Genomic DNA, 25,763 nt, shown 5'->3' with positions numbered 1-25,763 from the left:
ACAATCCTGCATTATTTTAACAATTCTGCATTATGGGATATATACGACGATTATATTATTGGTGCATATCGAATCAAAGTCAACTTCTGTTTCCCAAAATATTGCTTTCAGTGAGAGTATAGTTCATCTTAAGTATAAGACCGTTTTTCTAATTTTTTTCCCAGTTATTTTTACATTACAATTTGGATTTTGTATACCAGTACCAAGAATACGACTTGCGCTTCCATTCTAGACCGCGTACTTACATGTGGTCTTATAACGGATGAATACACGGAAAGAAAATTCTTCCAAACATGGATGAAATTCTAAGAACATTTAAAATCAGCCATCATAAAAAAAACCAACAAAACCCAACTTACATAACGGTGTAACAACATGTATTACTAATATTTATTCATAGAACCCCGTCTTTTACTTTCCTTTGAAAAAATAGTATATTTTAATTTTATAAGAAATAGTCTGATCATCTATTTACCATGAAATTTATTATATATAAAGATAAAGTGTTCCGTTTTTATGATTAGAAAACATTTTTTTATCTTCCTCAGTATTTGTTTATATTATTTAATATGTTATGTATTCATATATCAAAATAATGATCTTACCTTTCCCTACCGACAAGTTCTGTTTTCATTGCCCCGCGCCAACAGGCGCGGAGCTATTTGTGTTTACTATTTTTTTGTCCATGGGCCCGGATTTGATCATTTAATCCTTTCGATTTACAGCTAAAAATAAATCCGCATTCAAGAACTCCTTTCGATTTCTATATTGGTTTCCCCTTTGGTGATTCGCAACATGTCATATTAATGAATGAGAACAGGAAAGCAGTTCTGCTGTACATGAATTCGAAAGCTATAAATAGCTTTAAATGTTCTGATTTTTGACACTTAGGTTATACATTTGTTATTTCCCTTTTTTAGTAGTACATGAAATTATAATTTGTTACATTGTGAATTACATTTACACACAGCATATCAAGTATACTATTAGTTATTGAATGTGTCAATATAAAGAAGATTTCAGGCATAAAACTTTAATAATTTTGCTTTTGATAATAATTCTTAATTTATATTTATGAAATTAAATGTTTAATAATAACATGTTGATATACTGGTTGTTTTGAAAAATTAAACTTTAGTATATAAGGTTACATTTCATTAGCGTCAATGATACAGCATACCACTTTGTACTTCAAAATTCACTCATTAAGGGTATGATTGGTGACATGTCCGAGGGTCCGTACTCGACAGCGAAACCTGCATTTTGTGGCCTTACGAGTGGATGGACCCTCATTAAGCATAGGCTATAGATAGATAGCATCATTGATAACAACAGAAACTTTGATCTGCATTTTGAACATGAAGTGTAATGTTTTAACTAAGTCGGCAAACAGGAAGTGGATGAGCGACAGACCTGAAATCGAATCCCACATTATGGGACCACATGTTAATGGTGTATGCCAAATATCAAGAGGCTGTGATAAGTAGTTGCTGATAAAACTGTTACGAAAAGTTTTTCCCCGCCCGCCCGCCCGCCGCCCAACATTCACCATACTATAACCCGGGTTTGCGCCAGTGCAACCTGGCCAATTATACATTTACATTTTACAATAAAATTACTGTTTACTTGTAGAGATATGCAAAATAAATCTGCTTCTTTGCTAAAAATAAACATGACAAAGTGCTTGCTCATTAAAGAAAAAAAATTGGTCAAAGACAGAAAAGGCCGCGTTGCATTTGTATACCAAATATCATGAGGCTGTGATGTTACAAAAAATGTTAACCTTTGACCATTAATGTCAAAAATTTAACTAAGTCGGTAAAAAGGAAGGATTAGCGACAGACCTGAAATCGAATCCCACAGTATGGGACCATGGGTCAACGCTGTATGCCAAATATCAAGAAGTTGTGATAAGTAGTTGCTGAGAAAACTGTTACAAAAATTTCCTCCCACCATTGTCCATTAATGTCGGAAATTTAACTAAGTTGATAAACAGGAAAAGGATGAGTGACAGACTTGAAATCTAATCCCACCGTATGCTACCCTGTGCCAAATATCAAGAGGCTGTGATGAGTAGTTGCTGAGAAAACTGTTACGAAAATTTCCTACCATTGACCATTAATGTTGAAAATTTAACTAAGTTGGCAAACAGGAAGTGGATGAGCGACAGACTTGAAATCGAATCCCACAGTATGAGACCACGTGTCAATGCTTAATACCAAATATCAAGAGGCTGTGATAAGTACTTGCTGAGAAAACTGTTACGAAAATTTCCTACCATTGACCATTAATGTTGAAAATTTAACTAAGTTGGCAAACAGGAAGTGGATGAGCAACGGACCTGAAATCAAATCCCACGGTATGGGACTATGTGTTGATGCTGTATACCAAATATCAAGAGGCTGTAATAAGTAGTTGCTGAGAAAACTGTTACGAAAATTTCCTACCATTGACCTTTAATGTTGAATATTACCATTTATGTTGAACATTTAACTAAGTCGATAAACAGGAAGTGGATAGGCGACAGGCCTGAAATCGAATCCCACGGTATGGGACCAAGTGTCAATGCTGTATGAAAAATACAAAGGGGCTGTAATAAGTAGTTGCTGAGAAAACTGTTACGAAAGTTTTTCCCTGACCGCCCACCGCCCGCCCGCCGCCCTACATTCACCGTACTATAACCCGGGTTTGCACCAGTGCAACCCGGCCAAAAAAACAGACTTTGATATTTTTATCATCTTATGTTACTGACTACAGTAGTGACACAAAAACAGAACATAGTACAGTCATGTCACATAACATTTACAAGTCTTGTAAGTCTTGTTTGTATTCAATGGAATTCCTTTCCTTACCAGGTAGGCATCAGTGAAAGCATTTTTTTTATATTAAATATCTTTCATTTTTTAATGATGGACAGTGCATAATCTGAATATAACATGACCTGTGCGTAGGAATAATTTGGTAAGGTATCTGTAATGAGCGCATTTTTTTTGCGCGGAGCTTCTCAATTGCTGCATTGCAGCAACATTTGTACTTGTTTTCTGTGACTCAACTCAACAAGTACATTTGAGCGCATTTGTTGCCGATAAACCAGTTCATGTTATAGGTTTGCAGTTTAGTGTTATTAGGATCAACCTGAAACCTGTTTAGTTTTAATCACCAAACTGTGGGTTTATCAAGTAAAAATGGTTGACAATGTATCCAGATATCTAATTTTAGAAGAATTAATGTGTTCTGAATACGATGACAATATTCTTTTGCTACAAAAAATAACCAGGAACACAGTTTGTAGCATGGCTGTTGCCACCACAACATTTAGAGAAAGAAAAAAACGAATCCAGAACTATGTGGAGGGAGTATTGCCATATTATAGTGTTGATGATTTTAAGGACAGATTCCGAATCAGTAGGGAAACATTCGACTCGTTAGTAGAACAAATGATTCCATACATAGGTAAAGGGGAAATATGCGTTGAAAAGAAACTGCTAATATATGTCAAGTATATATCAACACAACAGACGTATCAAGCTTTGGCAGATATATTTGGGGTATGCGAGTATTCTGTTCACAAATGCATTCATGAAATTTCAGAGAAAATTTGTAAACACTTGCTACCAGATTTAGTGAAATGGCCAGAGAAACGGACAGCTGATAGAACTGTAGATGGATTCCAGGAAATCAATGGTTTTCCAGGTGTCATTGGAGCGATTGATGGAAGTCATATCCCTATCCGCACCCCAACATAATTCCCAGAAAACTATATTAACAGAAAAGGTTACCCTTCCTTGATACTTCAAGCAGTTTGCGACTGTAACCCTAAGTTTTTAGATGTATATTGCGGGTGGCCTGGGTCAGTGCACGATGCACGAGTCCTTAGAAATTCCCCGTTATTCAAGAGTGCTTCAGCAGCTGAAAGTGAAGAAATCTACATGTTTCCCATCAACACACATCTACTTGGAGATTCAGCCTATCCACTATCCAACTGGTTAATGGTACCTTTTAAGGACTTTGGAAACCTCAATGAAATCCAGAAAAGGTACAATTACAAACATAGTTCAACAAGAGTCTGCATAGAAATAGCTTTTGGAGCTCTTAAAGGACGTTTTCGCAGACTGAAATTTGTGGATCTGACAGACATCAAAGCTATTGTGCATGTTGTACTAAGTTGTTGTTGTCTTCATCAACCTGGATTTCATACAGGATAGCGCCGAGGACAACGAAGAGGTCAACAATTTTATGGACATTTGTAAAACATGTGCGTCAGCTGACGTGAAACAAAAAGCCATTGCCGACCTTTTGTAACTTTGAACAGTACATGCATTATGGTGTATACCAAGTGGCAGTATTATTTACAGATAAGATAATACATAACTGATTTAGTCAAAATTAAAAAGAAAACATTCATAAGCTGTGTTTCTCTTTTATTTAACTGAATGTTATAAACATAACAACACATGTAACAGAAAAGAAATTTTCTTAATTAATCTTGTACACTGTACACTTTTTCCTACAAGTCTTAAAAGTAAAATAAAGAATCTCTAATGAAAATATGATCAGTTGTGAAAAAACCTAGAACAATATTAATTTCCACCTTCTCACATCTGAGAAATAACTCACATGTCGTAACTAAACATGTCTAAAAAACACCATCATACACTACTTCACTGTAGTTCTTTACTATGACGGGAATGTCAGCAGGCTCTACAGATTTCTAAGTTCATTGCCGTAGGTTTCATTACAAGCCAAGTATGATTTTAATGTAGCTGGCGACAAATACCAATGAAACTGTTTAGGCACGACTGTACATAACGGCCCAATTGCCATGATTCTGAAAATATAAGTAAATTTATCTGCAATAGTAATTTAATAAGGATATTAGAGGAAATATGTATTAAAATATATTTTAGGCCTCGCAGGTCAACGGCTGGTAAGTGTGACAGACCAGCATGTTAACACAAGCAAAGGTGTCAGTGCTTTTGACCCTGACCATCGAAAAATCACACTATTTTTAACCGACTGTTTCCTAGATAATACGCTATAACAAAAGCATCGCTTTAATTATCTGGCATTTTCAGTGTCTGTAGTTATTTCACACCACCTTAAAATTGATTAACAGATTAATTGTAGAGGTATAAGGATTCATCCATGCATCGCAATCCACTATTCAACTAATGTATGCATCACAAACAAAATGCCAATGGCCATACAAGGTGAAGCAATATGTTTTTTTACCTTGCAATGCACCTTCGTTATATGTGCACTATTGTTTATACAGAAAAGCACTCCAGGAAATGGAAATGTCAAACATATACTAATTGTGACTTGTTAGATTAAATAATGCGATGAATATTCCTATTATGATATATTTGTCATCTTTCATTACAATTTAGGCTGCGTGTGAGGTAGTAAAATATGATAAACAAGATCAACAAGGAAAGGCGGCGTTCAATGAACGCAACCCCCATATGACCCAGCAACAAGAACCAATGGCAAGGAGCCCAGTAAGACCCTAGTTGACATACAACTTGTCATTTAAAAAAAAATGTCATTAAATGGTTATTAATAATTTATTACTCTTTTTCTAACACTGACATATATAGGTTAGGAATTGACTTCCAAGGATGACAGTAATTGTGATACGTATTGCATTGCCACTTAAATATTACAGTACATATCACAAAGTATTTTAGGGGTGTCTGTGGCCGGTTGGTTACCTTCACCTTTAAGCTTAATTCAATCACCATCTTTAATACCTTACATCAAAATATGATTTCTAAATAATAGCCTTTACTTACACATTTTGGGACTTCAATCCTTAGAAAATAATAATTCAACGTAATTTATTACAGGACTGAGAGTGAGAAGTAAATTATTAAAGAATACTTAATTTCATCACATATATAGCTACTTTTTAAATATTTAAAACTAAAATATAGAAAGAGAATATTTTGTGATATATATGTTAAGTAGAACTCTACTTTGACTTTTTTTAATGCTGGGTACGTTAGAGACTTCGAGTACGTTTCGTCTATACTTCTAGATTATAAATGCAACATCACAAAGTTATACTTATAAAGCAATATATAAGCTGTGTCATACAAAACTTTGCATACTAATAAGCTAACATTACTGTTCCGCTTAAAAATGTTTAAAAAATTATGCTCATTGTCAATTAATTTTTTTTTTTTTTCGATTTTGAATTTGGTCCAACATTCCTTCATGTTTGGCTGCCGCCATTTTTCCAGGAAAGTGCATGTATGTTCGGACACCCTAAACCGCATCAAAACTTCACCTGGATGGCAGTTTTGGTTCGTTTGCTAAACCTTCTTAGTTTCCGCTTCTAAACAACTAAAATCAGTTTTATTTAAGTGAGAAACTGCAAAAACAATATGCCCTAGGGTTAAAAACGGGTTAAAACCAAACTAAGTTTATCGTGCTCGCGCTCTGCTCTCTCTCAGCTCGAAAATTCACGAGTTATTCAAATACACAGCCTGATTGTGAACGAGGATGAATTACAAGAGGCTAGCGGATGGTATCTTTTTGCCCTCCTGCTCTCTCCTCTGCGCTGCTCTCTTGTGTAGGCGTTATTGTAGATAATGAGTAATGTGTTCTCGTGTGAGCAATATTAATAAATACATGTGTTCTCGTGTTGAATAGAAAAACAAATCGAGCATGTGGTCCCAGATAGTTTACCGCACTCGGAAAATAGGTCTGCATAAGTATTTACAGACCCGGTGGCCTTTTAAAAACCTCGATCGCTACGCTCTCTCGGTCTTCAAATCGCCACCCGGGTCTGTAAATACTATGCAGACCTATTCCTCGTACGGTAACTATTACTAATAGTTGACTCCATTGTATATCAGTCTATTTATAGCTTGAATGAATCAAATCTATGTTTACCATCCAATGTATGCACAACGTGATTGACTAACTGAGATTATTGAAACGCGGTTAACTTAAATGAATGATGAATGAATATAGATATTTTTTTAAGCTTCAGAAGTTAAATGTGAGACATGAAAACTAAAGTGAAAAGGAAAGTAACTTGATTTCAAGGTATGACAATAAATAATACGCTGTTATATGTAACATTTCGAGTTTTTGAAATATTTTTATTAAATACAAAATTAGCGGTAACAAAATGTAAAAATCCGTATAAGAACCGAATTATAATTACTTCTACTAGTATATTATTTTTAATAGATTTTGTCATTGACTTTAGTTAAATAGAAGTATATTACCTGTGTGTATTGCTGTGTACAAAGGGTCACAATGATAACTCGCCATGATCAATGAATTCATGTTTCAATATTGGTCTATGTACAATTAATTTATCGTGAAAAAATAGTTATTAGATATTGCTGTTTTAATTCCCGATTTCTGATAGCTTATACAAGGCTGTCAATATATTTCGGAATATATGTGCATCGCCGATCTAACGCATTTCTGTGTTATGAAGGTTGTATATTTGATATATAATTTTTGCCATATATACAAGATGCACATGTGCAGGTGACGAGTTTTGAAACAAAGCAAACATAAGACTCGAAATTGCATTACAGACATTCAGCAAATTACATTTTGTTTCGATATTATAAAGGGAAACTGCATATGCTTTTGTTTTGTATAATTACATATATACACAGAATCTAATATTAAAAAGATTGATTATAATATATGTTTTCTCGTTTAAATTGTCATGCTCTATAACAAACGTTTGACACTGAGATACGAGTAACTTTTTGACATTTTAGAATTAAAAAATATATTTCTAGTTCAGTTCCTTCGCAGCTCATTGAATACACAAAGTGGTCGATAGTGAAACATTCGACCGATGCGCAAGATAGTAATTACTGTTATATATCTGTAAATGAAGGATTAACTAAGCAATAAATTATATTTAAACAGAAATAAGTAATCAAATCATTGAGTCTGCTCTTTCGTTTCATATCTTAAGATATGATATCAGCTTTACCATGTGTCATATATTTACTTCTTTTGGCACAAAAATGCAAAAAACACAAAGATGGGATAAAAACAAATGGTCGATGTACTTTCTCGAGGAGAAAAAGCGAAAGGGCGATTCAAGTATTGTGCTTTGTCTTATTTTCACATAATTGCTTTTTTCACCTTTCACAATGTTCCCTTTTACATATCTTTCGTTACAGTTGTGCATTTGTAAATATGACGTATGCCAAACCACATACAATATTGACGTCAATTAGAACTCTTAAATGCAACAGTTCAACAAAACGAAAATGTGACAACACAACAAATCAAAACAGCGCAGCGAAAATGCAACAGTGCGAAATTGAAAGAAAAAAAACGAAAATGCGCAAACACGAAAAAGTTTTACTTTGTTGTGTTTTTGCAATATTGCATTTTGACCGTGATAAGAAAGACACAACAACTAAACGGAGTCCGAAACGGCACTAAACAGAGGTTTATAAATATCGTACAAATGTGTTTGAGTGTTTTGTGATATATACGCACATATACACATATACAGCAAGTGATTTTATGAAGTTTCAACAAGCCCAAGACGTCATGGTTCTGTTACACGGCCAACTTTTATATTAAGTAGTGATCAAGATCCCACTATCTCCTTCTTATTTACCATTTTCTTTCTCTCACACCTAGACTATTTAACTTTTTAAAAATATAAAATTACATTTAAGTAAACTAATTTTTAATTTTTCTAAATGACATTTTTAAAATGACATAAAATGTAGCAGTGTCCAACTTTGATCTCTCGTCTATGACTTATATCTTGGTGTGTTTGTATTTTTGTTGTTTTGTTTTTGTTGTTTTTTACTGTACTCTCTTGCGCAATATTACTTTATTAGGTAAAACACACCAGAGTATATGTTTTGAAGGTTTCGTTTATAACTGTTGTGCTTTTGTTTTAGTCAAATTAACTTTTTTTCAAAATCTCAAATGAAGATCTCACCAGGAAAGAGTGCATCATATGAAACAAATGTGTTAACCATCACTCATGCAATCTGTTCGTTTGTTCATCCATTAAAATGTCTCAACGGAAACAAATTGAAAATGACCACTTCGATCTAAAAAACAAAAGTGATAATGCATCAACTGAAACTAATTTATACTGAATTTATTGAAACAAGTCACTTAAAACATTAATCGATCCTTGAAGACAAAATGATTTATACAACTAATAACGTGATCGGCAGACCTGTAAGAGGAACGTTCTTCCCATCTTAAATACACTGGCTGTTCATTTTAATTTAGAAAATTAACGTTCATTTTGATGTGTCTTTTGAGCTAAGAAACTGCATGTTTGAAAGCTTTATAACATTGTTTAATATCCTTTAACTTGTTTAATTGCCATGCTTTTCTGCACGCGTTACAGACAAAACACTATATGTTTGACAGCCATACTTGATATGTTGATGCATCTCGTGTTATACCGGTAGATGACCGCCATTGATTTAATTTCAAAAGAGAAACTATATTTCCTTGTACACTGCCCAGAACGTCTACTGCCGGGGGCGTAAGTGTTTTGACAATCATCTTTTGATTATTTTATCACTGCCACTATGTAATAGTGTATTTTGTCTTTTAATAAATGTTACCGTTGAAATTGCTTATGGGAAAAATTGAAGATTTGAACAGTTAACTTCATTATTGTTATCCCAAGATCTAAATATAATTATCACTTCCTCCCTCGAGCACTTATGTAGTTTAAAAGATTAGGGTTTTCAATGTTGTGAATTTTTCTTTGTAAGGTTTTAATTTTTCTTCTTTGCAACCTAGCTCAATCCAATAATTGATCCCGATTGTATCTGTTAAGCAATCGTTAACCCATATTTTACATCTATGATAAATTATTGATTTTTATGTATGTTGATTATATGCATTTTTTTTATCTAATAAAATGTTCAAAGAAATAATTCCACAAATCATTTTCTTTCATAGTTCATTCAAATCTTTGCTCAAAATCGCCTAGAAATGTTCAATAATAAACACATAAATATTTAAAAATATCAGAGCACAAAAATAGCAGCCACACAAGGCGCTAAATTTTATATGATATAACGATGGTTTTCTTCAACTCAGATATATAATTGCTGGCTTTGGTGCTCAACTTTTGAGATTCCAGTAACCTGTTATATCGTTTTGTGGGGGTGGGTTTGTTTTGTTTTTTGTTTTTGTTGTTTTATATATGTGTGTTGTTTAATAATGGTAAAACCATGGCAAAATTAAAAGGTTTCTGTATTTGTCTCAAACTATGCATATATGTTTAAGATTTGTAAATAAAGATAACATGGGAAACAATTGAGATATTAACTGCGTCTACACATTCACAATCATTTCTTGTCTACATGTTTTGACAATTGTATAATAATAACAACAGTTGAAATATTGTGTATAATATAATACCAATAATGTATCATTTATGACAATCCTAGCAATTATTATCAGCACTATGAACAGCTGAAAGGAGTAGACTTAATTTATCTATAGTAAACAACAACATTTCTACGTAAAACATAGCTTGGTTTGCACCTATATTTACTGCGCGTAGTAATATATTGATTGGTATAGGTACGTGACGCTGTTTAATATGCAAATTCAATTTATCGCTGCTTTCATGAACTATATTTCAAAAACATAACCAGAATTATTTTTAAAAATGTTATGAAAAAATAATATTATGTGAAAACATCTGAAAAAAGTAGTCTATGAAATTATATTGAAGTTTGATTCCTTCAACTTTCATATTTGTATTTCATATTTGTTTTTAACAAATATGAAATATATTTGACTTATAAAGCACTATATATCAAGGATAAAATTAGTCAACTATAGAAGACAGCTTAATATTTATTTACAATAAGATTCAATTTCCATAAACATAATCAAAACAAACTTATAAATCTTATAATGTAAATACGTCTCACTGATGGTAACCATAAATATTATATAACTTGTAAAAGAACATCAATATAAAATTTTCATGAAAGAAATGTAATCACTAACATGTGAATATCATATATCAACTCTTTATATTTCTCAGGACGTGAGATACTGAAACTAGGAAGACTTTGAAGTAGAAACAAAACAGAATATCAACATCATAGTTTTTCATTATTGTTCATGCAGTTTATTATTTTAACCAAGATTTTATATTGACATATTAAATTAAAGAAAACCTTTTCCAGAGGTATAAGATTAACAGCTTTTCTATTTAAAATGTGTATAGCTAGGAACAATGGTTTTTCTTGGAAATTTTGATTAAATTAGATGTTATGTGCTGCCATACTTTCATTATTGTCACTTCCCAACATATCAGTATTTCTGAGTAAAAAGTCTCATATAATTAATGCGTAAATATTGTGAAAACACTTATAATGCTTCGATAAAGAGTATTTGCTTTTTTTGTTTAATTATTCACGTGACTTCTTTGTAGAAATAGACATTTTCAGTGTTTGCCACTTTATGCTAAATGCCTTTCTGACTATCAACTTGCAACACCAGAATAATGCAAAGTCATCGACACAAAACAACATGTAATTGTGTTAGTAATACGGTTTTATATAGAAAATGAGGAGTTCAATCATTTACTGTGAATACATTGAAGGAGTGAAATATAAAAATGGCGGGGTAAATCAACATTTACATGATATGACTCACTTTATAACGTACATTTTCTGTTTACTTGGTTAAACAAATGAACCCCTTGTCTGTTAACCTTATGCTGATGTCTGACGTGTGTCGTTCATTGTTACTTTTCCCATGTGTGCTCCAATCACAGATATAATTAAATATATTCCCGAATGAGAAAAAAGGCAATGAAAATCTACCAGAAACATCTTTAAGAACATTATGTTTGATCTCCACCTGTACTCCATGGATCATAGATGGTTTTGAATGCATTCAGTAACAGACAATTTACCATTCAAAGATTTCATGGAAAATGCATTTTCTCCATCATATTCAATGCTTCAAATCAAAATGCAGAAATGCAATTTGAATACATAATACAAATATCTTCCATAGAATATTTTTATTTGTCAGACAAGTTACTTCTAACACATGACTCCTGCTCATATATACGATTCAGATGACTAGGAACAGTAATGTTATATATTACATTAGAAAATGACGTTTGCCACCTAGGTTGTAATTGTGGCAACAATTTAGGTAATGATACATTTACGTTTTCCTTATTTTCAACAATATAACTTTGTTAAAATATATCGTTACACCAGCCTATCAAATGAAGCCAACAATTTTCTTATGTTACATGTATATTTCAACACATTTAATTATGTTTTTTTTTGTTGAATAAAATACATATAATAAACTACAGCAACATTGGGTATTTGGTTTAAATGCGAGGTGATAATTTTATTTTGAATATTTTATCATAAATATTTCAAGTGGAAAATGCAATCATAACATAATATCCGATTACCTTATTTAAATTTACACATCATTTGATTTTTTTACCCTGATTTATTTAAATAAAATAAAATTTCCGTGACTAGAAGGACAACATGAATTCTAAGTCCTTCCAACATTATTTACAATAATATTATTGATAACAAAATGGGAACATCATTGGCAATTTATGAAACAAGAGGGCCAAGATGACCCTAGGTCGCTTATCTGACCAATAGAACATATCCGAGCATTTACTGAAAAAGTCTGGTGACAATTGAGTCAAAAATGTAAACACTAGCTTGTTAAATATTTTGGCAGTGTGACCTAGTTTTTGACCCCAGTATACACATATTTCAACTTTACCTAGAAATCATCAAAACAAACTTTCGACCAATTTCCAGGATATCTGCATAACAACAGTAGCCACTAGAGAGTTAATAAAACATTTCTATTTTGAAACTCCTGTGACCTTGTTTTTCATTCGAGATGATCCATTTTCGAACTCATATGAGCAATTAACAAGACAAGTATCCTGACCAAGTTTGATAACTATTGAATAAAAAATGTGACCACCAAAGTGGTAACAAGGCTTTCCCATATATATGGGCGGTGTAACCTAGTTTTTGATCCTAGGTGACCCGTTTTCGAACATGACCTAGTAATCATCAAAACAAACTTTCAGACTAATTTCCGGGATATTAAGATCAAACAAGTAGCCACCAGAGTGTTAACAAAGTTTTCTATTTTTAGCCCCTATGACCTGGTTTTCCCCCTTGATGACCCATGTTCGAACTTTACAAGCAATTAACTGGACAATCATCCTGACTGAGTTTGATGACAATTGAGTCAAAAATGTGACCACTAAAGTGCTAACAAGGTTTTTAATATATGGGCTGTGGGCCCTTGTGTTTGACCCCACGTGACCCATATTCAAACTTGACATAGAAATCATCAAAACAAATTTTCAGACCAATTTCCAGGATATTTGGATCAAAACGGTAGCCACAAGTGTGTTAACAAGATTTTTATATTTTAGCGCCTGTGACCTAGTTTTTTATTTTTGAGATGACACATGTTTAAACTCATTCAAGCAATTACCTAGACAAGCATCCTGACGAAGTTTGATGACAAACGAGTCAAAACTGTGACCACTAGATTGTTAACAAGATTTGTCCTTATATGGGCAGTATTACCTAGTTTTTGAAATTATATTACTCATATTTTAATTTGACCTAGAAATTATTAAAACAAATTTTCAGACTTATTTCCAGGATATTTGGATCAAACAGTAGCCTCTAGAGTATCAACAAAACATTTTCTATGACCGATCTAGCTTTTCATCCACTCATCTTTACCTGGACAAGCATTCTGACAAAGTTTGATGATGATTGAGGAAAAAATGTGACCACTAGAGTGTTAACGAACAAATGTGGAAGGACGAGAGACGACGGACATTCAACGATCCTACAAGCTCAGTTAGCTAAACATGCTTGCGATATCTTTATAATACTAACTGTTTATAAAGTCGATTTTCATCGGATAATTGTGATTCATAATTCATCAATCGTCGCAGCTGTTACATAATAATAAACCAGGTTTTATTTTCTCACAGAAGTTATTGTGTAGAATTGTCAACATTGTCATATATGCACGAAGTAGAAGACAGTTCAAATGAGGCAGTAAAAGCTTTAAATGCTACATTAGGAGTAATTCTTTTCTAAGTTACTACTGTAGCATTCTCATATGATTTGCTCACATGATAATCAATGCCAGATCACGTATAGCTAATCTCATTTGCTTATTCCTAATCTAAACTTAGCTTTACATTTATGTTCTTATAGGAAAAGGCATTTGTTGGTTTATATAGATGAGTACAAAAAGATCATTACATGTGGGCATCTACTCGAATTTGGCATAATGAAAGTCGTGCTTATTGGACAAAAATTATCTTCTTATATTTTTATTCGTTCTTAAATATATCATTTAGTTACTGTTTAGCCATGTTTAGTGTACATTAAGTAAGTAAGAAGCCATGGCCTTTTTTATGATAATTTTAGTTAACATTGTTATTTACAGACATTATGGTCCATAATATTACTTGTAACAGACTTGCAAATGAGCATTATTGTATTTCTTTGTTAAACTTTATTTTTTCCTACATCCTAATATTCATTCCATAAATATGTTTAATTCACATGAACGTTCTTTGTTATCTTTGTTTTAACATCGTTTTGCTCGATTCAAAATCGTAATTATCCTTAAACTGATAATAGTAACTCTAGGGGTTTGCTTATCCGTTTGAGCGTGTTTCTGTTATCGCGTTTATAGTCATGGCAACAGTCGGAAACTGCTCGTATTATCATTATATTTATTGTTTTTCGTGAGTAAGCTTTATTATTACACATCGAATTGAAAACATATCCGCATTTTAATATTGCAATTTTCTAACTTCATATTGTTATTATATTCATTCAAAACAATCATCCTCAATAAGATTTATATTCAAAATATTGAAATGAAATATGATTTTAAGGATATTAAGGACTTCACTATCTAAGTTTGTTGTTCTTTCTTTTGCTCTTTATACAATATCCTTTCTTAAACCAATCATTTTAAAACATAATAAAACAACCATTTCAACGTAGGATGAAGCTGTCTTAGACCACTGACTAGATTGTAATATTGTGTTTTCTATTAACTGACATCTAAGTTTTAAGTTTATTTTTTCCATGTTTGTTTAAGTTGGTTTAACGCCACACTATCACATTATAGGTCATATGGCGACGTTTCAGCTTTACTGGTGGAGAAAGACCTCAGGTGCACTTCCGTGCATTATTTCAGGCACGAACGGGCACCTCAGTAGAACCACCGACGTTCTTAAAGCTAGCTGAATAGCTTCCTCAAGTGAAACAGTCCAAAGTCCCTCTAGGGATTCAAACCCGGGGCAAATGGTTTGAAGTCAACGACCTTAACAACTCGGCTACGGACGCTCCTTCTTTCACTGTAGTGAGGTACAACATAAAAAAAAATGATATGAAAGATTGTTTTTCAATAAGGTGTTTTGCTTTCCATCTGTTGTATTTTGTCAATGAAACAATGTGTAAAAAAGAGATCTTCATCACACTGTCGTTATACATAAGGTGTTTGTAAATCTATAAGCTGACAATTTACGAATTCAAATCAAACGTCCGATGACGGGATTTGAAAATCAACGACAAGCCCTATGGCCTTAAAATAACATCAAATTGAATAAGTTACCATGCATACCGTATGTTTAACGACAAAGTTTCATTTATACATGTATTACAGCTGGTAAACACAAAGTTACTAGAATGTTGCCATAAGACACTCGAAAAAAAGGATCATCTAATGGACATTTGGTGCGTGAGGAATGATGCACTTTTCATTATCCCTCACGTGCTTACCCAATTAAACCGAATCTGCAAATTTCATGTAGTTTTGCTGTTATTATGCTTCCGAGGGATTACTTTTTCCAGATATTAATCAATTCTCAAGTTATGCAATTGATTTGGCAAGATGATTTACATTCAGTGTCGCTGTAACATTGCCCTTTGACAACAAACAAAAAGGGGTCATCTTTAGACTATTGGCCATTGACAATATCCCTATAAGTTACATAAACCACAGACTGGTCCTTATCAAGATTTTGATGAAAGAATAACAACAGGATATTCAAATGGTTCACCATGATATGTTATTTACTACAAAATATTTTTAATTTGTGCAATCGAATTAGAGTCCGGAGACGTGTCTCTTATATTTGCATAAAGGTAAGCACGTGGCACATAGGATTAGATAAGTGATGTCAGAAAAGTTTCACATTGAGGATTCCATGATCCAAGAACAAATTTGTTGATGTTGCTATATTTACAGTTTCACCCATTTTATTTCAAATGTTGCACTATGCTGAAGCCGATTTACGGGGCCTGGAAAAATAAATCATATTCCATCAATATGTCTGGTATATCAAACAAATTGATAAGATAGGTTTATTTCTCATATAGTGTTTTTTCAACATTTCAGACACATTATCGGTGTCTAGCCTTCTAACTTTTGTTCAATTAAATATTATTTCATGTCAAGTATCTGGCTTTCTTAATGTCCTTTCTTTCACGAGTGATTCTAATAATTGCCTACACTAGGGAAATAATTCAAACTTGTTTGTTATCAATTATAAACACTTATCAAAGTTATTCGATATTAACACACAGGATACACTGTATAACGGCAGTTTATACAATAGTTTTGTCAAATTTCTCCACTCATACAGATCTGGATAACTTCTTTTCAATCAACAACATGTCTAGAACAAAACAATTTATATTGATTGGTTTTCAAATAGACTAGGTATTTTGCAAATGTTTGAAACTTTTAACTTGTTAAACTCGCAACGAATACGCTATTGCAAAATTGATAAAAATTAAACATAATGTTACAAAAAAAAACTTAAAAAAAACATGTATCATATAATATAAACTCGTTTATTTTTTCTGGCGGAGGTGTCAATATAAAATTCTTAGACAATTTCGAATTTATGTTTTGTTTATACTCGACTGTTTTGAAGAAAAAGCCCAGCTATAACAATCGCTGCGTCATGGTTTTCGCCGTCGTGCAAAAACTTTGTTTTACGGCGCATCAACTCGATCTTGGTCATATGACACCGGAACAGGAAAGATGATTTTGGCTTACCTTGTGTGTTGATAGTCGTTTCTTTTACCAGACGAGCTGGCACGCAGACATTTTTCAGAATTGAATTGAACAACTAAAATGTATGAACAATCATTCATCTTTTTCTACTCGTTGTCATGACTATTAAACGTCGTGTTAGAACATTACAATATCAAATTTAATCTTTCCAATTATATTTGATGTGAAAATATTAATATTCATTCATGCGGGTTCTGAAACCATTCCATGTTATGTTCCATGTGTACTGATTTTACTGCTGTAAGACATGAATTATATTCTAATGCCTGGCTTTTAGCATAGAAAATAGTTTAATTTTTCAATGGAACCGACATATTATTTTCAGGTTTCTTTAATCTGTTTGTTAAATTCGTCTTTCATGATTCCAAATTTTTACGAGATTTATATCGCTCTTCTATCAAATTCAACATTAAAATAACTCACACTGCATGCCTTTCCAGAAATGTATAAAAGCAATATCAATTTATAGTTTAGTCTTCCTTGGTTGTTAAATATACAACAAGCTCGAAAATTCATTTGAATCCCTAAAAACTCCTAAAACGACACAATTGGGGATATTTATGACTCGGTTTGATCGAACCTTTTTACGAACGGAAATGGAAAGTTAAAGATACCATACATGTCAATCATGTCTGGCATGTTTTTTATAGTTTCACCCACTTTGTTACATCGTGGACACATTACATGAAATCTAGCTGTCTGATTTATATACAATAACATAGTATCCTTTGTCAGTTATCAAGCTTCTTATTGCCTTTCTTTCTTTAGTCGTAGTCTTATAATTGTCACACGAAGGAGATATTTCTGTTTCATAAAAAAGCACACATATTTATAAATCGAAGTACTAACAAAAAAAAAAAACGAATACCAATATCCTACCTTTTCTACAGAATAAGTATTATCCTTGGGCTCCTTGCCGCTGGTTCATGTTGCTGGATCGTGTTGGGGAAGCGTCCATTGAACACCGCCTTTTCTTGTTGATCTTGTTTATCATATTTTATGAAAGATAACGGTGTTCTGTTTCTTCATCCAAATTGTACCCTACTAAAGTTGTTTTCTTTTTGTGTGGCTTTACGGCGCAGCAAGACAATTCAGGTCACATGGCGCCGGGACAGGAAAGATGATTTTGGCAAACCCGGGATTTATAAACTTAGAAACAACACAAAAGGCCAAAATCAATTCACCTGCTGTAGCTTAGAGATTCATAGACTCCGGTAATTCGAATCTATTTATTCGACACTAACGATTACGCATTGTTCCTTGTAAAGTCTTCGCAAACAAAAATGAAAAATGACTTAAAAGCAGTTACCATGAAGCATGATAAACCGATTGCATCGATTGATACACCTAAACGTTTTACATTTGTGCTCAGAATCATCAAATAAACAATTTTTGTTACAATCAAAGGTTCACAGTAGTAGTCAGTGCTGGATAGTAACAGAAAAGTTGATATATTTCTGCAAACATGCCAAGCAGACACGCCAGCCTTTCACACTCAACAAATATGTCTAAGTTGATATGAATTTCTTAAATGTTTTTTTAGAAAACGACAAATATTTTATTAAATAATAAAAAAAATGGCTATGAGGAGTGTCTGTCCCTTACAAACCTTACAAATGCAATTCATTTTGATAGTACAAGCACACCAAGTTGTAAAACAAATTATTATATGATCTAAATATAGCTGAATTACGCTTACTTATTAAAAAAATAATTGTTGCGTTTTGTTCTTTATGGTGTATTTCTCGGTAAAAATATCATTTCTTTACAATTATAGATAAAAGTTGCACCGCAATGAAGAGTATAAACTTGAATTACTTTTGTATGCTCAGCGTTCACGCCTTCCACGTGCGTCTTTTTTCCCGCGCTTCAACGAAAGAGGCAAATGCTGTACATGTATAAAATTGTACTTTCTGTGATTTCTTTTAATTCTTATAGCCTATTTATATGATAAAACAATTATTAACTAGTGTGCCAATGAATATGATGGTAATATTCATCGGCAGATAGTGATATTGACCTCGGCTATCGCCTCGGTCAATTTGTCATCTGCCGGTTAATCAAATGTGATATTCAATGACACACTAGTCAATATATGTATAATATTTGATAGTTTTAAAGAAATGTACCTTCTGTTAACAAAAAAAGTTAACAAAGAATTTCAAGAAAGTTACCTTAAAGTAACCTGCCCTTTAGAAATGCATTCCAATGCAAATATTTCACATTGATAAACTTTGACAACTTTTCAAAAATTGACTTAAGAAGAAATAAATTAAGTAAAAAGGAGACACAACTGTGCAAAATAAAATTGATCATTAACTTCATTCTGAAATGATGTTATATTTTGATAGTAAACATGTATATAAAGTTTTAAATAAACAATTTTCATAGTATCTGAGAAAATAGACCTAAAGAAAAAGGTTAACAAGGTAAAATATCTTAGATGATGAAGGGGCATAACTTTGCCTAAAATAATTTTAGAAATATCGCCCTATGTTATGACAACTAACAAGTATACTTAGTTTGAATTCATAAGCTCTACAAAGAGGATATACCATTGACGACGAAAACGAGAGGGTCATGACAATAGCTCCACTTCTTTCTTCCGAAAAAGGAGCTAATAAAACGTTTCATTAAACTCTATGTAATAACACTAACAATATTGACAATAACTTTAACCTCTTTTGACTGAGGGGTTGCTTCTACGGGTTGAGTTGATCAGAATGGAAGCCACTCGGACGACTTTCTTTGTTCGAATCACAAGAGTCTATACAGAAGGTGATGTGATTTTACTGCTGGTGTTGCTCTTTATTTGTTACACCTTAGGTTAGACAAATTCATCTGCCTTGTTTTAGCATCATATAACAATAGTTGTATTGTAGCGCCGTAAAAAAATTACTAAATGAACATAATAATGATAAGTATACAAACGAATCAGACATAATCTATGTGCATACAAATGAAAAACAGTTTTAACATTTAATATGTTATTACATTTGTAGTGTAGTGTACCAACAATGAAGTGTCATTATAAAATGACATTGTTACTGCTACTAAATACATTTTTTAATGAGCAAATGACACTACTAAGACTATAACAAATATTAAATGCCATTAAATTAAAGCCGACATCAAAATAGTTGACTTCAAAAGCAAAATATTGTATAGGAACATTATTTCATTATTTTAGACACTAGATAAGGAATATACCAAACTAGTTAATGCATCAAATTACCAATACCGTATAAGTTATTACACTACAAAGGTATATCGTCAATATATCACTCGTTTTAAATGCTAACAATAACTTATCCTTGAAATTTAATTGACATAATTTTCATTCACATAATAACTCATAAATCATGAATATGAAATCGTCTTTCATGTTTGCAAGGCAGGAGTTTACACCTAATTTCACTTTGAACTTCAAAGGAGCTATTAAAATGGAAATTTATTGTGATCAATTATAAAAAAACATGACAAAAACTTCACGTGCATATCCGAAAGGACTTTTACAGAATAGAGCTATATAATGCAGAATTAAAACGACACTGATATCTGGAATAATTATTTTATTTATCATCTCAGATAATATATATCATAATTATTTAGTTTAAACCGTTAGATAGCAATAAAACAAACATTCGCCACTTGACTTGACTAAGGGGTTGCCTGTAATGGTTCATACTTGCGTAATCATAAGAGGCGACTAAATATATTGGAGTCTATTTATCTTCTGGAGCAAGAAGCTGAGTTGTTTTTAAGTGTGTAACACCCTAAATAGAGAAAAACAGAAGCCCTCGAGAAAGCCAACGCGTTAAAATTTGCAAGGTTGGCCGAAACCATCTTTACCTTTTTGGCGCCAAAAAAAATCAAACAGAATCTGCAACATTTTCAATTTTGCTTTTTTTTTTATTTTCTTAAGGAAACTCTGTTGTTTTCAATTTTATAAGACCAAACTGTGATAATGCGGCGTAAAACCAAACAAACTTGATCTGTCTGCCTTTGTTTCCAGAATTTAGTATAATTTCTTTGTTTACACCGTGATCTGTCATCTTTACTTGGTTGTAGTTGCCGTAAAACCCCAAATAAACAAACAAACAAATGTCATCTTAACTGGGTTGTCATGCAATATGGCTAGCAAAGGAGTTGGTTACTTTGATACTTTTTACGTATATTGGCAAATAATATATTTATGATTGTATTCTTCTGTCACGGTACAAATGTCTAGAAAATTCAACTCGTGCAAAATTTTTAAAGAAATAATTACAAATTGACAGAAAATTGCAGATGATTGAAATGAAACAGTGCAACACCATTTACAAAAGGCCGCAAATACCACCGTTACAAAAAACCAATGTTTCAGAATCTATACCGCCTCCGTGGTCGAGGGGTTAGAGTCGATGACTTCTAATCCAGTAACCTCTCTGGCGTGGGTTCGATCCCCGGGAGATGCTTTTAGTTTAGCGCGGAGGAAGGTAGTCAGTCTAGTACTGGTGTAACTCTCCAGGAACGATGGTTAGGAAACTACCCGCCTATATGACTGAAATACTGTTGAAAAAGGCGTAAAATAAAACAAACAAACAAACAATCTCAATCTATACCGTTCTCGAGAACCGCTCTCGATTACTTGGGTCCAATATTCATCAAAACAGAAAACGGTTCTAAGACAGTGTGGGTGTGTCTGTTTACTTGTTTGGTTACAAGAGCCGTGCATTTAGAGATGGTAAACGATATGACCACTGAAGAATTTCTAATGGCATTTAGAAGATTTGTCTCTCAACGTGGATCACCCGAGATAATAATCTCTGACAATGCTTTGCAATTCAAGGCAGCTTATAAAACATTAGAGAATGTGTTGAAAAAGATTGTGCAAGCAGACGACGTCAAGAGCTATGCATCGAACGCAAAAATAAAATGGCACTTCATAGTTGGATAGGAGGGTTTTATGAGAGGTTATTTGGGTTAGTAAAAAGAGCACTCCGAAAAACTGTTGGAAAGAACTTGTTAACAAGAATGCAGCTTCAAACCCTTTTGAAAGAATCTGAAGCGGTTCTTAATTCTAGACCTCTCGTATACTTGGAGGATGATATAAACTCAAATATAATTACCGTATAAATACTTTTTTCTGCGGGAACTTTATATCTGCTATTTCTGCGGTTCTTAAGGAAACCGCAGATTTAAAAACCGATTTTTAAACCTTTCCCTATGTATATGCCGGAATTTGTCAACTACAGGTATTGTATAATTACATTACCATGTACCGTTATCGGTTTTGTACATGAGAAGTTCTCTCTAAGTATCCGTCATGAATAAAATATTAAAAAAAGTTACTTTACTTGTTCTTTTTGGTATAAATATCATGTTTGTATGATTTTCGCACACCCTAAGCTTGATTATTTTTTGTAAAATAAAAACTATTATAGTTTGATGCGTGCAATAAACATACCCTTTTGTATTTGTATAATATTTAGTGTCTACGTGCAATTTTACCACTGTTTATTTTTCACACTTCATATTTATACACATGCAGTATAACAATTAATTGTTGTCATTGCACGTTGTTGATTTTTGTTGATTAATGTCTATATACCGATCACTACATCATGATTGCGATAAAACACATTAGAAGTCGTCTGAATGTTAACCAGAAGTAATGTACATGCTTCATCAACAAATGTTTTGTAAAATTTGTTTGTTTGTTTGTTTGTTTCATTTTACGCCCTTTTCAACAGTATTTCAGTCATATAGGCGGGTAGTTTCCTAACCAACGTTCCTGGAGAGTTTCACCAGTACTAGACTACCTTCCTCCGCGCTAAACTACCAAAGCATCTCCCGGGGTTTTGTAAAAATATCTAAATTAAACCACATAAATAAAAAACGAACATCAATGTGAGAATTATGACACTGCAGAAATGAGATACGCAGAAATATAAAAACCCTTATTTTAACAAAAATCGCGCAGAAATAAGTACTTAAATGGTATCACTCCAAAACATTTCCTGTCATTTAACCGGAATCTAAGTCTTCCGGAAGTCAAGACCTTCGAAAACAATGATGATGATAACGTGCCATTTTCCATTTGTCATCTGAGACTGAGATTTTGAAATTATGGAAAAAAGGACACAAGCTTCTGAACTGATTTTGGCGAATTTGGCGTAATGACTATCTTTTGAGCCTAAGAGGAAGAACACAGTCTAGATTAAAAGCAGGCAAACTACAATCGTCAATAACACCATGTGTTGGTGATGTAGTACAAATAAAGGATGATTGACCTCGAGGATGTTGGAAATGTGGAAAAATAGTAAAATTGCCGTAAAGTTTCGATGGTGAAATAAGATCTGCTATAGTACAACTCCCGTCTGGTCGAATTATAGGTAGACCCTTAAACTTACTGTTTCTCCTAGAAACTAATGAATAGGCAAGCTATACCAGATACCTCAACATCAAATGAGAGAAACAATTGTTGGTAAGTCCAGTTTAGAAAATATTGGTATTCGTAATTCAGAACGAAATGCTGGCAATGAAAGTAGTCTATATTTCAAAATAAACTTCTCATGAAAAAAATATCTTGTTTTTCGTTTATTTCAGGAAGATTGGTAAAATAAATGCACCGGCGGAGTATAATCACTATTGTACGGTGGTAACAAACGCTATACTGAAAAAGCACGTGGAATTGTGAACTAAATGTACATGTAAACCCAAATTAGTATATATAAGTGCTAATTAATGTGAAACATAATACAACGGGACAATATTTGAAAAGTTTAAACATTGGACCTCTAACAGTTAACAATAAATAATTACAAAAATTATGACAGAAGGCATTACTGCACGCAGTGTTCTAGAAGTTACAAGCAACAAAGCCTAAGACGACATTTCACGCAGGTACATACAAATATAAAACGCTATGTGATTTAAACAATGCCAAAGCACGTTCATGAGAAAGGGATATTTGAAAAACCACTTAATGAATGTACACCTTTCTCTTTGGGTGAAGCAAAAAAGTTTGTGTTGTTTAGTGAAAGAGGACAAGTGAACTCCTACATGGGCACGATTGATAATTTCAACATAGAAGTGCTCAAGTCACCTGTGAACAGTAACGTTCAATATAGTGATATATCATCTGATGAGCTGCCACAAAATGACAACCTTGATTTTGGCGATGAACCGGATGTCAGTTTTAGTGGTCAGACGTCTGAGGTGGATAAAAACAATAATGACGTGAATGGAGTAAAAAACGCCAATACAGATCGCATCGAGGTCATTAATGACTTTGAGGACGTTGTTGTTAATTATCATAGGGATGATGACGCCAACGTGAATGGCGTCAATACAGAGAGTGAAAATAAGTATGACGCCAGCAAAGATGGCGGCAATAGTGAAAATCATTATGATAATGAAGCTGAAGATAACGTCAATGAAAATGATGACTCTAGTGTTACTGATAACGTTAACATAAGAGAATGACGTCAATGATACCGCAAACGATAGTGAGCTGGATTACGTTGAAAATGACCAATGCAATGATCATTTTTATGGAAATAACTCGGACACGGATGACGTCGAAGTGATCTTCATAACGACCAGAGATGACGGAGAAGATGCCAAGGACGACAGCACCACGGATCCCCGAGGATGTCCAGACAACGTTTACACTCAAATGGTGAAATTTTGAATTTAGAAACATCTGCGGCGGTTATCATGGAATTTCAATGTGTCACTTTAATGCCATTCCATGACAAGTGGCCTATGTTCCCCAATTTAAAAAAATGCGTGTGCCCTAAACGAGAAAGCAATGGGCGGAACTAAATTAATTGATATTTTGAAAGAGTATCTGAGGTTATGAAGCCTACATATCACAGATAAGACGTCAAAAGACAATTTAAAAAAGCAGGCAACATATCCTATGCGTGATTAGACAGTATTCAAGTAGGAATACTGGAACCACCCAAGTTTGAAAAGGCCAAATAAAAGATTTTAATAAAACCAAAGAACATGTATTCACATCAATTATGCCGTGCTGACCGATCTTCAAGGATCGAAAATATAACATATTTGATTAAATGTACGGGGAGATTTTTACGGCTGCCACCCGGCACAAATACACTGATGTGACCATAAGATAGAGAAAAACAGAATCCCTAAAGAAAGCTCAACACGGCAAAATTGAAAATGTTGCAGGCTCGGTTCGATTGAGCCTGTTCATGGACGGAAATTGAAAGCGTAAGTTACCGTCCACGCCCACTAGCACCAGTTTAAGCAGAACACGAAAATGGTGAAATTTTGAATTTAGAAACATCCGCAGATGTGTTCATTCGGCGGTTATCATGGAACCTTTAATGTGACACTTTCATGCCATTCCATGACAAGCGGCCTATGGTCCCCAATTAAAAAATGCGTGTGCCCTAAAGGAGAAAACAATGGACGGAAACATTAACATTTTTATGAAACTAGATGATTCATACAATTCCTGTCAAAAGAAATAAACATAAACGTAAAGTTTTTGCTCTGTTTATAATGCTGTAATTTTTTGAAATCTAGTAACAAGATTTTTTCTGTCATGAAAAACAAAGAGGTAAATCGTATTAAATTACGAAACTTACGGAAAAAAAAGAGTCACA

At 33.2% G+C, this 25,763-nt stretch overlaps 1 protein-coding gene across 1 annotated transcript; it reads left to right on the top strand.

The window, feature by feature from the left end:
- Positions 1–3,293: 3,293 nt before the first annotated feature.
- Positions 3,294–4,205, top strand: LOC132714414 (putative nuclease HARBI1). Its single transcript, XM_060697303.1, has 2 exons — positions 3,294–3,453; positions 3,754–4,205. Exons 1-2 carry the CDS (start codon positions 3,294–3,296, stop codon positions 4,203–4,205), a joined length of 612 nt encoding a protein of 203 aa, XP_060553286.1.
- Positions 4,206–25,763: the final 21,558 nt, after the last annotated feature.

Source organism: Ruditapes philippinarum, unplaced genomic scaffold (assembly GCF_026571515.1).
Source record: "Ruditapes philippinarum isolate M1 unplaced genomic scaffold, ASM2657151v2 ctg3538_1_1_1_1, whole genome shotgun sequence".
In the NCBI taxonomy this organism is placed as follows: domain Eukaryota; kingdom Metazoa; phylum Mollusca; class Bivalvia; order Venerida; family Veneridae; genus Ruditapes; species Ruditapes philippinarum.
This window is presented reverse-complemented; position numbering and strand designations above follow the sequence as displayed.